Raw genomic sequence first — 17,433 nt, 5'->3', positions numbered from 1 at the left:
CCCACGCGTAGCCCTATACCCTATGATATGTTTGTCTGCACTACAGTCAGACGACGCCGACTATTTGTATTGAGGTGTGCTGAAGTTGTTTGAGAGACATCGAAACGTAAGCTATGTAAGTACCCACTGGTTGAGTAACAAGAATTCTCCTTCATCCTATATTCTACCAACCTGATGAAACTATTTTCGGAAGTAATGTTGATAGCTTACGCTGAGACCGTGTGTGAGCAAGTGCAGCACTAACCAATATCGATAGTTGGCGCTGTGAGACTGCCGGTCACACTTAAACTTTCTAGGGTTTAGGGCAAAGCATGGTGTAACAGTGGTGTTCAAATACCGCCTACCGTCTTTGCCCAAGGGCTCTAGAGCTTTTGTGGCGATAGCGATAGCGGTCACGATTTGTAATCTGGTTCGATCCCGGGTGTTGGCATGTTTGTTTCTTTCTGTTCTTACTCGCCCCTCTCAATTTCTACATGAGTATTGAGTGATTTTTTTTCATAACCCTACACAAATAACATCAGGTAACCATTTGTTTCTTTATTCTCAATACGTTCTTACATGTCATTACTTTTCCCAATCCAACCCAAGGACAGGAAAGAACCTTCTTTGCTTCTGTTGTACATTTTTCTGCCGTTTTTTTGCTATTCAACTTTTGGGACATGGCTTGAATCGTTTGGCAGCTGCCAGGAAATAAGAGTAAACCTTAAAGCATACAAAGGATGAGAAACAATGCTACAAGAACATATTTCAAGAATGCAGTAAGACTAAGAGTCCTTTCAAGCAAGGCAGGGGCACCTAAATATTAAGGAAGTTACCTAGTAGCTATACAGCACACTTCGGACACTATTACCAACATACAGTTTCTTTCTAAACGATGCTCACTAAGGTAGTGGAATCCTGGACTACTAACGCATTTATATCTATAATAGTTATTGTAACATTAAATACATACTTTGTCTTTTCTATGTATACGATACAAACAAATAACAATCCTTAGCAGTATGGTATGAAGTGGTAGATCAGCGTGAGATACAACTGCTAATGGATGACGATGATTCTTAAAAAGTTTTCTTTTCGGTTTTTGCACAAACATTTTTTCTCTATGCATTAATCAGAAGGCCTGACTAAAGTACTGCCGTGCATGAAATCAGAGTATATGCCTTCCTCTCAACACTACAATGACTACGAAGCAAGTGTTTTTGTTCTTTTCTTTCACACACCACATGCAAGTGGTAGGTAACTACATTGGATCTAGTAAAGAATAGACACTCACTACCAGTATAGAAAAATGTTGGCTTATCCAACAAGTGTACATGTGCCCATGCCCTTACAGAGGACTCCAAGTCTAAGCCATACAGTGTGCACTCAACATCAGGGCCTACCACCATATGTGAAATGAGGATATATTCTTGACTTGAGAATGATGCCTTTGTCTTACAGAAATGTTCCTCGCAGCCAAGAGGAATAGCTCTAAGGCAACATCCACCATCACTTGTGGTCCTTGAATTGAGTGTGCACTGTAATGTTCTGCATACTATACTACTACATTTCACATTGAGTGCCACAATCAAAGTGATTACATATACAGTACTAAAAGTAGAAAACCAATAGGCAAAACCTTGCTAAGACCATAGTTTGTTCGTGACATTACTTCACAACCAATATGAAAGCTGCAGCTACAGGGATTGTCCTTCATTTCAACAGAACAAAGACTTTAGATTCAACCTACAAATTTTTGGATCCTGTGTCCACTTGTTTTGCAATGTATTACTCATGTCGCCATGGCATCTTATCGGGTGATCTTCAGCTTGCACTTTGATTGGTCAGAACATGTTGTCAAGGCAACCAATGTCAAAGTGCACTCTGATTGGCCAAACTATTCTGCCATGGCAACTACATTTTTTCTATGAAACAGATTAGTCAAAGAAGAGATTACATGATGCTGATATAAATTCAATTGCACTCCTTAGAAGAAGGGATGGTAATCTTAAGATATTCTTGAAAAAGATGAAATAAACTTTTTGGACAGAACTTTTGAGATGTTGCAACTTTTAAGACAAAGTTTTAAAAACCAAATGTTGAAAAAGTGACCAATCGGAGTTAAACACCATACAGAAAGTGTTCCAGTTTCTGTTACAAAACTCTAAACATGACTTTATACCAGCAGTGCACTCAAGATATGCAAATTCATCTATAAACATTTACTGTGAGTGGAGTTTAACACAGTATTTGGGAACCCAATAGTGCCCACAGAAAATTCATTGAGAAACTTTACAGGGACCAAGACTGACATTCTTCTTTACTGTCCATTATTTCCCACTTGACTTGTATCTCAGCATAACTGGAAAATTAAAAACCTTTCTCGAACTTGTAACAAAGTATCGTGTCATCTGTTTGAAAAACGTACTTACTCGATCATCAAGGGTAGTCCATCATTTTCTGTCTATAAATTGTGGTATTACAATAGATGGTTTTCTTCACAATGAAATATAGATTTTGCCTGCCTGCTTCCCTTCCCCAAATCACACTTCTACCTACTGCATCTGCAGCACAATTTGAACCTGTTCAGTATACTCCATTCTTGTCCAAACAATAGATCATGCTGATGTCTATTTCAATTCATTGCAAAGAACGGCTGATAACGACATTTTCTAAAACCTCAAAACTCCACTCACAGTAAACCTAATATTATAGTAATAAATTTGCTCATCTTGAATATACAGTGTAGTAAGACAAGGTACGGTGCATTTGCATAGTGTTCTGTAAGTTCTGATCAAATAAGCAGCATCTACCCTGTGTTTTTCCTAACCAGACATGAACCTCATAACACCAGTATGCCTTTTTCGTAATTTTGAGGGGACATCAAATTCGGAACGATAAGAAACTTGTACAGTACGCAAGGACACAAAGTAAGAGTCAAATTCGCCTCATCTTCTACAATGAGCACAAATTTGAAATAAAAAAACTAACATACTTTTGGTAATTGATCTGCACCTTGTATGAACAGGCAGTATGTTTCATTTTGTTTGAAAACCGGATGGTAACTGCAAAATGAAAGATGCTTTCATTTTTGGCAATTTGTGGTTTTATGGTTTCTGACCAAATGAAGACATGTGAAGACAGCCTCAATATAGGAATGGAGCATTCCATAGCATCCATTTATCAGAAAGGCATATTGGTACAGAGGTGCAAGCTTACAGTATCTTGAAATCACAGTTTACAGAAATGCAGTTAACCACAGAGATGCACAGTTAATTGAGGATACTGCCCCTAGCAGTACAGTGAAAAATGCACTACATACAGACCTAAAAGAAGATGAGTCCCAACTTATTGTAACATGTACTTCTTTTGTTGCTGTTTTTTTTTCCACATAACACAGAAGCAGCATTGGGGAAAAGGTTTAATCCAGTCCTTGGGTTGGATAGGTTCATGTTTTTCATCCATAAACTGGCTGAAAAGTCTCTCTCTCTCTCTGTCTCGTTTTTCCACAACGGTTCACAAACCCTTCTTTTCCGCAGCACAAGGAACATAGTCTGTCACAACATGCAGGTTTTGTAGGCAGCGAAACGTGATGATCATGCAGACGAAGCTCATGTTACCTTCCTCCGTAGAATTCATTCCATGGTAGCGAAAACTGAAATCATGCAGATGTATGTAGGTAGGAAGAATGGTGTGTGTGAGGACAGCAACTGTTCTGTTGTCAGTGTGAGTCCAATGAGCTGGTCTGCGGTACTTCTGTGGGCTTGGCTGGTGGTCTGTTCTGTGGCTGGAATCCTGGCGGGGGAGCTTGTGTTGGCCATGTGGGACCTCTGAATGGAAAGTGTGGCTGCTGCTGCTGCTGTTGTTGTTGTTGTTGTTGTTGTTGTGCCATGAAGGGTGTGTGTGGCGTTGTGGGCGAATCCATTTCTGTGAGCGCCTGTAGGGACTTCATCCAGTGTGGCGGACTTTCTGACAAGCCGGTGCTGTTTTCTACGGAGTTGGAGGGGTTGGTTGGAGTGCACGTGATGATGGCCGGGTCGGGTAACCAAAACGGAGGCTGCTGTGAAACTGACTGTTGTTGTGGTGGTGGCTGTTGTTGTTGTTGGGGTGGGGGCTGTTGTTGTTGGGGTGGGGGCATGGGCTGTCTTTGCAACTGTGATGGTGGCCATTTATGTGAGGGGAGAAGGTTGTGTTGTTGTGGTTGGAGGTGGGGAAGCGGAGGTGAATTGCTACCCTGTGGCGGCATCGGTGGACCAAAGTGGATATTTATGTTTGGCAGCAACGATCTCAAACCCTCCTGCCAGTCTTTCATATCAATGTCCGAGTTCATCGAAGCATTATCCCGCGACAGTCCGAACCCCGGGGGTCTAACCAGCGTGGGACCGTTAACGTTCCCGAAGTTATCGAAAAACCCTGGGTTGAATCCGGGCAGGCCTGGTTGCGGATACTGCATCCAAGGCGCGCTGTTCTGCGCCGAGGCCTCCGGAGCGAAGTTCCCCATGAATGGCATTCTGGAGCCCGCCATGCTGTTGAAGGGCGGGGCCTGGTTGGCCTGGTAACGGGGCGGGAGCTGGGACGTTGCCGGCGGCAACTGTGAAGGGTTGTTGTAGTGCTGCTGAAAATGGTTTGGCATCGACTGGTGCAGCGCGTCCCTGCCGCGGGAGAATTCGTCCCTGCCGCCGCCAGCCTCCGTTTTCAGCTCTTTCTCCATGAGATCCGCCAGCGCCTTCGCGGATTCATCCCAAGGGTCGAATCCCAGGTCGTCCTCCTGTTTGCTCGATGTTCCAAACCCGAAGGCGGCCTGCCAATCAGTGTCCGTGCTTTCCACTGGAAGACTGTCGTTGGAGAGACCGAGGCCTTGCTGGTCGGCAGGGGGCTCGATGGGCGGGATGTGTGGTGGCACCACGGCCTGGGGCGGCTGGGGAGGCACCGCCGATATTCTGCGGAAGTCGTTGTGAGAGAACAGGGACTGCGAGAGGTCGCCGATTTCAAACGGATTCTTGAAATGTGTAGAATTCTGTGTGGGGCTTCCCAGCTTGGGGGGTGTGAGGGGGGAGGTGGAGGAGGGGGGTAAAATCTCTTTGGAGTTGCTGTGGAACGGGTCGTTTGATTGGCTGTCGGACTGGAGTCTGAGGATGTCTGGAGGTTTCTGATTGGCTGCTTGCTGCCCCCCGCCTATTCCATTTGCACTGCTGCCTATGACTCTGTCGTTGGGTTTGTTGGTCTGTTGTAACGTTGGCCAGGGATCTTTTGCGGGTCCGCCTTTCGTGGGTTGTACCGTGGGAGGGGAGGGGGATATTTTCCTAGGGAGGGCCGTTGCGTTGGCTTTACTTTTCTCTGTGTTGTTTAATCTGTTTTTCTCGACTGATGGTGTTGCTGCGGGAGTGGCCGTACCGAGCTGGCCTGACTGACTCCTGTACAGATCCTCCAGTAACTTCTGTTCGTACTCCTGATGTTTTCCCATCTGTTCACAAAACATTAAAAACATGTGTTATGTATCATAATCAGGCAACTTCTGTACAGTTTTGAAATACCAATACAGTAAATGCAGAATTGTTCGTGGTTTTCTCGGTAGCCATTTCACTGCAAACTTAAAAACCATCGCCATCATTTATCCATTATACTATGTGGCTACAATCTGTGGCACTACCGCTAACTTAAAACCACCACAAAAACGTTTTCCCGCGACCGCAAAATCAAACCCTTGCAAAGTTAAATGCATTTAAAGTAGCATATAAGGCAGCAAAACTATTCCATTACTAACAGCCAAACATGCATTTTAATCTTTCCCTGTTCCATAAAAATCTTGCTCTCTTCAAAAGATGGAACATTATTGTACCAAGCTGATCAAATGAAGAAGTCATGGAAAACAATTTACCACAAACCCACAAAATAACAGAAATATCAATGATTGATTGTTTCCTGCCAATTAAGAATGAGCGCCAAGAATCTACAGTGTCAGAGAAATGTAATTTCCACCATTGTTCATGTAAACGTTATTCATGAAAACACATGATATATTCAAAGCAATTGTAGACCGTGTGCTCTTTAATTGACAGCGAACTTGGGAAAAACAACAGCAAAAGCCTCAGCACTCAAAACTTAAGTGAGATTAGGGGGCGCACTCCTGGAAAAATCTTACTTGCCCCATCAGGTAAGTTGGGTAGGACATGCCCGATTGGCACTTTCACTTGCCTGGAACAATCGGACTATTGGACTCGTCAACCCTGCTTACCTGCATGTCTTCTTTGGTGAAGTATTCTTTGACAAATTAGCAAAAGGTTGTGACGACATAGAAAGGACTCCTCTATTAGCTAGTCTGGCTAGGAGTAGGAGTACTTTCTGTGACTTCATGACCCAATACTATTTGTCCCATCAAAAGAGCAAACATTATACAGTTGACTTTGATTTAGATCTAGACCAAATCCTTATGTCAATGATAGAAGAAACTTCATTTCACTGGCACTTTAAGTTGTAACCTTACCTGCATGTCTTCTTTGGTGAAGCTGGCAGCCTCGTCCCCCAGCTCGTGTAGGTACATGCAGTCCGGTTTCTGACACTGCGCACCCTTCAGGAAGTGGCTGCAGTACTTTGTCGTCCCCAGCGAAGCCTTCAGCGTTCTCCCGTCCACGTGCGCGTTGTTGACCGTCTGTATCGCCCGCAACGCGTCCTCCGAACGGACAAACGTGACATACGCACTTGCACTAGGACCCTTCGGAGAGAAATTTGCCAAGTGATTAGGAATGAGATATATAGAGAACTTGCACGACATTTGTACATGGTACAGTGTATGGCAACTACTATTACACAGAGTACAAAATAGGTGTATAGAATAAGACTTAACATACTAATTAACATAATAGTCTGCTGAAATGAAATATCAGTCAATTCTCGTGATAAACTCTAGTGCACACCAATTTCTATTGTAGTACAGTGAAACTTGTTTAAGAAGACCACCCTGGGGACCAGTGCAAAGTGGTCGTTTTAGACACGTGGTCTTCTTGTGCAAAGAAAGAAAAATTGACAAGATAGGACAGACACAATGATTTCAAAGTTAATGGTCTTTAAAATAGTTTAATTCCACGAACCTGTACATTTGCACATGAGAAATATTATCACTGTTGAACTGTCTTCCTGTATGATTCATATATAGTATTGTTATACCAACTGATGTAAAATTGAAAAGTTTCCAAAATTTAGGGCTTTTCTTTCAAATTTTCGTAGCTTTTTGTAGCCGGAGCAGCGTCATTTTCCCCGCCGGCATTGTCTGTCAAAAACTTGTGAATAGGCGACACCGTCAAGACAATGGTCCATTTACATATTGCTTACAAAAACATCGCTGTTTTCGGTGGAGAACCCGACGCCCCACGAGCGTTTTAAAATGCGATTTTCATGTTAGCAACGCTAATTGCCTATCTTTACTTTGTGAATCACAGCCAACGGGCCAGAAATAAGTTGGGGAGCTTACCGCCATAACAAAAAGCATGCGCACACATGCCCGACAAGACGGGAACCTTCTTTCAAATCGGCAGCACGACAGAAAAATAAATGGTTCATTTCAACGATGTTACCCATGAAAATAATGCGTGTGAGTTTGTTTCTCTTCTGGCGCGGGTCTTAAAGTCTCAACGCTGCCTAGAAGGCGAAAATTTGCCGAGAAAAACAAGTTTAACCCCACCGACGCTTCTAAACATGACTCATGTTGACAAATGGACGCTTCACTAGAAGCAAGGGGAGCAGTTTCTTAAAAAGACACACAGACACCTTTTATTCTCTAATAAAATGTGTTATAAAGTCATAAAGATATTTTATATCTGTTATCTTTACTTCAAACAAGTTTTATTAAAATAAATTTGCATTTTGTAGGATTTAAATGTAGAGTACAATAACAACGCACGCAACATTTTTACCTACACTTCAGTGGACTTTCCCAATGACACCGTTTGACCTCTTGGGCGCCATGTTTGATTTTGGCTCGGCGCGAATAACAGAACCCAAACACATGAGTTTGCCGTAATTTCCCGGCAGTTATAATAAAAAAATTGATGTTGTTATACCCTTGAAAATGACGCCGTGGTTTCGGTCACATTTTAGTTGCCAAAACATAAGCCAATTTTAGCGATATTTCTCGCGAGTTATCATCAAATATCGACAGTTGCTACAGTCTTGAAAATGACGCAGTCGTTTCGGCAAGTTTTCTTCGCCAAAACACAAGCCGATTTTAGCGGATTTGCCGCCAGATATCATCAAAAATCGAGGCCACTACACACTTGAAAATGACGCGGTCGTCTTCGGCAACATTTCGGTCGCGGGCGGACCGGATTCGGGGTGGTCGCGGTCACAGAAGACAAGTGGTCGCTTTGGCCACGTTGCTTAATGCTTGTGTCAATGGGGAGGAAAATCGGGACCGGCCAAAAGCGGTCGTAATAGGCCGATGGTCGTCTTATGGACGTGGTCGCTTATACAAGTTTCACTGTATATAAATACAAAGTACATGTAAATAGGCAGAACAACAGAAGAAAAGACAACCAATGAAAAAAATGAAATAGCCTGCAGATGAAAATTGACAGATGGTTAGGTATAAACTGCTTTGGTCTGCTGAAGTTAAGAGTTCTGTTTTTGGCAGCGATGAATTTAACTATAGAGTATCAATATCATATGTAGCCAAAATTTTCATATACATGAAATACAGACTCTCTCATGAAATATGCTTATACCCCCCTCACATGTAGCCAAAATCGATCGGACGACGAGTCTGCGAGCTCAAAATTACGAGGAGGCATGACCCTGCTGCCGACGAAGAAATGGCAGAGTTTCCCCCTTCCTGCCTCCTCCTAATTTAGAGCTCGCAGACTCATCGTCTGATCGATTTTCGCTACATGTGAGGGGGGTATTAGGAAAACAAGTATAATCAGTGCCTTACCTGAGCACCTGCATATGATGTGTTGTTGTTGATGACCACTTTGTGGATCTTCCCAAACTTCCCAAAGTACTCATGTTTCTTCAGTACCTGGAAAAAATTCATCATTAAATGTAAATTCTACTATTATTCAGATTCCACAAAAAATTCTTCTGTACTGTAAATTTGCTTTATTTTGTGGTTATTTTATTTCACAGTATTCTGATATTTTAGATTCACAATTGAAACAATCCTAAAGTACATGCACTCCACCATTAGTTGCAATACAAAAACTTACATTGGAAATGTGGAACTGAATTAGCAGTGAAGTAGTTTCTACAAAAAGTGCAAAAATAAAACAACAGTTTAAGTTTCTTTAAGATATGCTGTAGTTAAGAAGACAGCATTTATATTTGAATGAAATCTAGGCGAAGCAAACTCTAACGGATTTACAGTAGCAGTGCAAAGGTCGTGGGTGTGTTTGATTGGTTGCCAGGTTACCATGGTGATAGCCTGATGTTCGGCAGCATCTCACATTGTGGTGACCACATACCTCCTCCATGGAGAACACACATGTGGTGATTAGATGATTTGTGTACGTGTCTCATAGTCTATCCTTGGGCCAAACTAGGGTTAAGAGCCAAAACTGAAATGTCTAAAACCAAAAAGTCTAGAAAGAAAGTATCCATCTATAACACTGACAGCACCATGACCTAACATACTGAAAATTCACAAATCTAAATACATACAATCATACTTACGTGACACTGATTAAAAAAGCCATCAAGTCAGGGCGTTAGAAGCTAAACACAAGGCTCTTTATCTCTAGAGCTGTCAGGTCTCTAGGTATATTAGGAGATAATCTTTAAAGCCTAAGACTCCTTACAACAATCTTTCCAGTCTAGGACCTGCCACAAGTCTTTCAATTTCTAGACTCTGTACCTCAGGATCTCTGACTCTGAGTGTTGAACACAATCTTTAAAGTTTAACACCACTTACCACAATCCTGAAATATTTTTCTTTGGATTCTGCACATTTTCAAATCTTTTAAGTTCTAGGACTCCTTACCTTGGGTCCAACCACTTTTGCAAGTTTTGGAACTTCCTACACAAGACTACTTACCATAAGCTTTTAAACTTAAAAGTTTAAAACTCCTTACATATACGTCAGGGTCTGCAACAGTTCTTCTGCACTTCCTACCACTTGTTTATAAATATCCATACCTCTAGATCTGCATCTTGGAGACAGTCTTTAAGGACTAAGACTCAATACCTCTGGATCTGCGAGTCTTGGACACGTTGGAGGCAATCTTAAGGATTTAGAGTAAAATAAGACTCCTTAAACTTACCTCTGGATCTGCGAGTCTTGGAGACAGTCTTTAAGGACTAATGACAATCTAAAAGTTTATGAACTAAGACTCCTTACCTCTGGACCTGCATCTTGGAGACAGTCTTAAAGTTTAAGACTCCTTACCTCTGTATCTGCGAGTCTTGGAGACAATCTTTAACTAAAACTAAGAGTTTACGAACTAAGACTCCTTACCTCTGGATCTGCATCTTGGAGACAGTCTAAATGTTTAAGACTCCTTACCTCTGGATCTGCATTTTGGAGACAGTCTTAAAGTTTAAGACTCCTTACCTCTGGATCTGCGAGTCTTGGAGACAGCCCGACCACGAAGACGAGGTTCTTCTGCACCACCCTGACGTTGGCCAGGTGTTTCCTGCTCTCGGAGATCTTCTGTTTCCTGGCCAGATCCTTCTGTTTTCGCTCGTTCTTTATCCTCTGCAGTTCCTCCTGTGACAGGGGCTTGAACTCCGCAGGGTCCTCGGGGTATTGCTGGAGGACAACAGGAGAAAAATTGTCAGGACTTTGATGTCTTAATGCAGAGCTCGAAATACCACCTGCATATGCAGGTTAGTGCAGGTAAAATTGGAGCTGTGCAGGTATTTCTGATGTCTACCTGCACCTAAGCTGCACTGATCCATGTACTGGGTTTTATACATAAATGTCATATAATGTAGGTGTACGTGGATTATTATTAGCAGCATATAGAAAGTTAACGCCCCAAAAGTATACAAGAGAAAATAGCAATAGTTTCTGAACAATATTAGTATGATTCATACTTCCTAAATTCAGAGTGGTGCAGGTAAAATTTGTCTGGTGCAGGTAATTTTCAATGTTACCTGCACCAGTGTAGGTATGCAAAAAAAAAGTCTTTCGAGCCCTGCTTAATGTACATTTGGGCAAGATTTTATAGTTATGAAAAGCATTAGAATCACTATAACTGCCATTTTCACATGATGCTACATTGTATAAAACACCAAATCTAGACATATCTGGTACTGTCATCACAATACTGGTAATGCTCTACTACAAACCCAGTACAAGGCAAACCTTTCTGGGCACTGAACTACATTGTAAGTCAATATCATTGGAACAGCATCTCTTCTAAAGAAGTCAGCATCTCACATGAACTAATTCAACATCTTTGACCATGTCTCTGCTTCTTTCTGCTGACAATAGACAAACAAGCAATTCATACATATAGTGACTGCAACTTACGACAGACTGTTTTAACTCAAGTGTACCCACATGTTTTTAAGAAACTTAATCAAAGATATCTAATCTTTAATCAATTGTGATTGTGATTGACTACTTATCATTTTTTACTCATATGCATACACATTATAATTCATACAAACTATAACTCTTTCCTTCTATTCATCTGCAACCACCTTAAATATCACAACCTTCTACATTTATATTAATAATTCTAAGGAAATCATATCAATATTCTAATGCATCAAGCTTACCTATCCTTATAAGTAGAAAGGTACAATTAGTTTCCATTTGTAATCAAATTATACAAGAAAGAGTCAAGTCCCAAATGCTAATTGAGATAGATTTGACATAGAAATTAGAGTTGATTGTTGAATAAACACTGAGGTATCTACTTGAAATCTTGATGAATATTTCCATCAAAGTTTCTTAAAAATTATTTTGTATTGAGAGACTACATGTCCATTAAAAAAGGAAACTTTTTTTATAAAAGAAACATACTGGTATAGAAACTTTCATATAGGGAGGTTTTGATTTCATTTCCCACTATCATTGTACAATGTATGTTTGCAGTGATTTTATTTTCACGACCTTCCACCTCTGTTCCACAAATTCAAATTACACCACAAATATGTGTTTTGAATGTACTACTACTGAACTATTGCATTGTTTCAACCACAAACACAACAGAAAAGTTCTTTCTCCTTCTACCGCAAAATAAGTGTGCAATAATCCCCCCATATCTAAAGTAGAAAATTAAAACTTTGAGTCAAAATGACTTACAGTAAAATAATTGTGTCTTCTTTCCCCCAACAGTGTGCAAAATACTTTTCTGAGCCAGGTTGCACAGTATTGCAACCTGGGGCAAAAACTAGGTTGCACAACTAAATTTCAAGTTGCACCACCTACAATTCACTAATTTCTGGGGGAAAAAAATACAATACATACATGTTTGGCTAATATGAAATGGAGCTGCTACGGTCCATTTATTTCTTCCAAGTAAATTGAGAACAACATCAAGTTCTGAGGCTCAAAATCTAAGTTGCACCCTGTGGAACCTGAGTTTAGAAGTAAGTTACACCAAGCAAGAAGTGGTTGCAATGTGCAAGTGTGAAAGTGGGTAGTTTGCACGCTGCCCAACCATCCAGCCCTCCCCATATTTGCTCCTACCAACTAGAACCATACTGTTTCCACTTGGCACCCAGGCACGAGATATGCGGAGGTCATTAGGGGTCAAGTTGAGCCTCAGGTCAACCTTCCCAATATAGCCTGGCCGTCTAGGCTGGACATTGTGTTGTACATGTAAACAACGTCTTGTGCTAGTAACCCTGTTCAGGCAATACATGATGGTCAGACACAGGGTTGTAGCCAGCCAGAAATCATTTTCTGTCCCCTCGATTTTTAATGGCTTTGGCGCAGCGTTCCTAGAGGGGTCCTGGGGCATGCTCCCAATGAAAATTTCGAAATGTAGACCCTCTGAAACACTATTTCCTGCATTTTAAGTGTTAAATTTTGCTCACAGAGGACGGAATGGGCAACATTTTTTTCCGTCCCCAGCTGCAAAATTCCGTCAAAAGACGGAAGGACGGGTGCTGGCTACATCCCTGGTCGGACACAAATCTATTGACTAAGGATCAGAATTTCAGTTTTTTATGACATTAAAGTAAACACTGGTAACACACTAGAATTTTTGTAGTCTCTTACGAATATCAAACTCTGATATGATTGGACATTATGTAATACATGATGTATGTAAACAATGACATATACTAGAACTGTTTTACTTCCATTTAGCATGTCTGGGACCTTGATATTGTGTTTTTACAAACTTTAGTCAAATCTATTGAAATTTTGCCTTTGGGATGTCAGATCGAGAGCATATACTGCACAAATTGAACTTGGAAGCTTGCTAGACATTTTGTTATCTCTACTAAATATAGTATCTGTGGTTAAAGTGTACTGCAAAATGTATATTTTTATGATAGAAGTAAGGGTACCATATCATAAAAGAAGCACAATACAAAACCATGGATTGGAATCAGTATGGACCTAGCAGTGGCAGTGGAGTTCGCAGTAAACAAACAAGACAATCTATTTTATTATCAACACTGATTTGGACCCTTTGGAATGTTTAAATTTTCCCCCTGATGATGTTTTATTTTTTGTGGCCTTTTTCATACTAAATCTGCATTGATAATAGGGTCAGGAAGCAGATTAAGTAGAAGATTAAAACTGAATTAAGATCTCCATGAAAACTTCTGGCTAGGTTGTATCGAATTCTACCCTCAACTGTCCTAAATTTGCATGTTATATTAACCTTTTCCTTGCTAATCCAGCCTTTTGGCCCCAAATTTGTAGTGGCTATAACAGGGCCCGGTAACAGGAAGGTCAACAACATCCCCTGTAGTCCAGTAAAAACTGATAATCTAAGCCCTACATATCCTGAATCTTATTTCTCCCTCTGGAACCTTTCCAAGTCTTTCCAGATGTCGGATCAGTAGCTTACTGCTTACTGCAATAGTGCAAATCTGTTCAAGTCATATACAATACAGAAGAAATCTCAAGCTTGTGCAGCTGTTTGTACTACTGTTTACTAGTATTCTTTCTTGCCATTGAGAAAAATGAACCTTTGTTGTATTAACATTTTGCAGTTAGGTATAGAATTTTAGATTCAAAATTAGAAGAGAAACACCACTAACAGTAAAGAATGTATAATTACGTTTTCCTCGCTTTTTGTTTTGCTCTATATTGTGTACCCAAAAATTTTCCTGTGCAGTACTTTCAGTTACGTACAGCGATTCCAAAAATGAATTTCACATCACTGTCCAACATCTCTGGCTATTTGGTCTATGCAAGTAAACGATTAGGCGTTATTTGCCAATTGCTCATCTCCTCAATCCTAATTTTCCACTTACCATAACTACCACTCACTAGGATACAAGTACAACCACGAAGGAAGTACCTCGGAAAGTGACATGGTCGTGTTGCTAGGCAACTAAATTCAAACGTTTCCCCTCATCTGAGGGGAGAGAGTGCTGGGATGATCAATTGTTGTCTGGCAATGGGACAAAGCCACTGACTCCAACACTGGAAGTGTATTGGCCATACTACGCAGTATTACTTTCTACCGACTGTAAATTCAGTTGTTTTTGCAGGGACTTCATTTTGCCATAGGAGGTGAACGGATGTTTTTGCAGTGGAAGTGTATTCTTCATACTAAGCGGAGTTGCTTTCTACCGACTGTAAATTCAGTTGTTTTTGCAGGGACTTCATTTTGCAATAGGAGGTGAACGGATGTTTTTGCCGTGGAAGTGCATTCCTTCATACTATCATAGTAAGCAGAGTTGCTCCTATCTGCTTTAAATCTAGTTGTTTTTGCAGGAACTTCATTTTGCAATAGGAGGTTTAGCAGTGTTTTAAACAATGAAACTATTTTCTGTAGCACAGTAGAAATAGATAGGAAACATGTACTAGCAGTGTAAAGAATTCGGAGTGTGAAAAACATAAAAATAAAACCTGAAAAAAGGGCAACCATTTCAAGATTTACAGTACTAGCAGGGCTCGAAATACTGGGTGCATATGCACCCAGGTGCACCCAAAATTGGAGCTGTGCACCCAATTATATTTTCTTGGGTCTATGTAGGTTAAGATATCAAAGTATACTAGCATACATCATATTCTTGACATCTAAATGTTAGAAAGATAATAAAAATGTCTGTCATGGTACTGGTTTAGAATTTGATAGCATGTAACTAAGTTTTGTTATTAGGTTTTTCTGACATTCTACTAAAATTCAAGTGGTGCACCCAAATTTTTTTTGTGCAGTAGCACCCAATTTTTTAAGCTGGGTGCAAAATAGCCTGACTAAAATCAAGCCCCTAGCGGCCGGCCCTACAATTGCCGCCACCCGTAGGAGCTTCTCGGGGGGAGGGGGTCATTAAGCCCAGCCGGCGAGAGCTTGTGTAAACACAGGCTAGGTGCAAAAAAATGAATTTCGAGCCCTGACTAATATTATTCAGTACTGAGGGGTGTGATAGAAGGAGGGATTACTGATCAACACATACTACAAACTCAACCCACATGGGGGCATGAAAAGGCTTCAGATTTCACACCTAATTATCAAATAATACTAATGAGGGGATTGACAAATGAGAGGAACAAAGATCATGTCAACTGGTATTGTTGATGAAAGTGAGCAATTGTTTTACAACAAAGGGTAGCATGAATTGTAAAATGTCTTGATACTTGAACTCAGAATAAAACTTGTGGTAGGGTTAATATAAAGAGATCATACCAAATAGAATGAGTCCAATATCATTTCATGACTACACAGCATTGCTGAAAATAATTATCACTGACAAGGCCACACAAATTTACATTATTGGTTGTCAGAAGTGAAACAAATGAGAACAATATCTCAGGGAAAACTTTAAACCATTTTACATAAAAATTTAAAGGAATGAATATACCATTGTCAGAATCAAATTTTAGAGCTAACTACAAGTAACTTGTAACAGTGGAATTTGTACAGCAACTTTGGAATCTAATTTTCTTCTAAGACCAGTACTTTCTTATCTTCTTTTTGCCTTTTTTTTCTTGAATAGAATCTAAGGAAATAAAGTCAAGTTGTGAATGATTACAAACCAGTTTTCATGAATCATTCTTATTTCTAACGGTATGTTTCAAATTTCAAGAAGAAGATCTCTAATTGTATGAATATTAGGAAAACTATTTTGCCATCATCAATCAAAAGTTGATTTCAGCAGTTATAAAGAAAGATTTATTGTTGGTATTCCACATGGCGATTTTACGACGGTATCAAAATAATGTGGACCAAACGAAATCCTGGCGGATATCTGGTGGGAGTGGCCGGCATGTGCATGATGATATGTGTGCTGTTGTGTCTGACTGTACCCAGCTGTCTAACCCTCATGTGGGGACATGCAATTTTCTTTGAGTTTTACTTTTAAAAGATAGTGTGTTATATCAAAGGGCAGTTATTCCACTTGAGTAGTTCATGTGAATAACAGAAAACTGTCAAAGCCAATCTTTGTCAAATATTGACTACTGGTAATAGACGTCTATTACTCACAATGGCTTCGTAGAATACCAATTCATTCTGAGCCAACTGTTGTGACATAATACTAAAAAACTGTGTGTAAAGGACGGTGATACTGCTTGATTTAAGAAGATACTTATAGATTTGATCATTGTCAAAAACAGATAGATACCTAGGGATGGAATTTGATACAGCTCTTGGGATTTTATTTATCAACTCAGTTGTGTCTGAGCTATGAGCGAACTGTTGTCGCACAATACTAGACAGTGAACAGTTTTTCTCTTGAGGACAGTGATACGGCTTGATTAAAAAAGATACCTGTAAACCTGATCATACCAACTACAGATACGTAGGGATGGCTTGATAGTTGCACTCTGGGATTTTGTTTATTACCTCAGTTGTGTCTGAGTTCTGGGGCAAGTGTTGGGGACACAATAGCAGGAGTGTGTGTTGCACACACGGTCCTGTGTCATCCGTGCACCGTGACTGTGATATGTTTGTCACGACCCGGGCATTCCTCGCCGTGATTCCGGGCATAATTATAGCCCATCACTGACGCCTGGAGATGCAGGCATGGGCCAGACAACACGACTTCGCAGCCGAAAAATACAACCAAAAACACGCGATCGAAACGATCTGGGTGGAGAATATCATCCAGATTAGTTAAAGAAGTGATTAATCACTCAATCAAATTGTCCTAATGGTGATATAAAACAGCGAGAGCCGTTTGACACACAACATTCCAGGGGCCCGCGACGGGCGGAGGAGGGGTGGGGAGGGGGGCATGTAACACGTCGGTCCGCCTACCTTCCTGCAAGCGGGGCAGAGCCCGTTCTCGTCCGTGCGGATGCGATGCCAGCAGAAAGCGCAGATCTGGTAGCCGCACGTGCACGGGAAAGAAGTGACATCATCCATCTCCAGCGGCTCCATGCACAGC

At 40.9% G+C, this 17,433-nt stretch overlaps 1 protein-coding gene across 1 annotated transcript in view; it reads right to left on the bottom strand.

Moving 5' to 3' along the window:
- Positions 1–517: 517 nt before the first annotated feature.
- The window catches only part of LOC118406870 (CCR4-NOT transcription complex subunit 4-like), a gene marked incomplete in the record, with an annotated part of 17,177 nt that continues 261 nt past the window's right edge, over positions 518–17,433 (bottom strand). Inside the window, 5 exon segments of the mRNA XM_035807257.1 lie at positions 518–5,443; positions 6,464–6,691; positions 8,903–8,989; positions 10,517–10,714; positions 17,304–17,360. Coding sequence (XP_035663150.1) covers positions 3,701–5,443; positions 6,464–6,691; positions 8,903–8,989; positions 10,517–10,714; positions 17,304–17,360 — 2,313 coding nt within the window.

This window comes from Branchiostoma floridae, chromosome 19 (genome assembly GCF_000003815.2).
Source record: "Branchiostoma floridae strain S238N-H82 chromosome 19, Bfl_VNyyK, whole genome shotgun sequence".
Classification (NCBI taxonomy): Eukaryota; Metazoa; Chordata; class Leptocardii; order Amphioxiformes; family Branchiostomatidae; genus Branchiostoma; species Branchiostoma floridae.
Note: the sequence above shows the minus strand (reverse complement) of the source record. Positions and strands in the feature narration are given on the sequence as shown.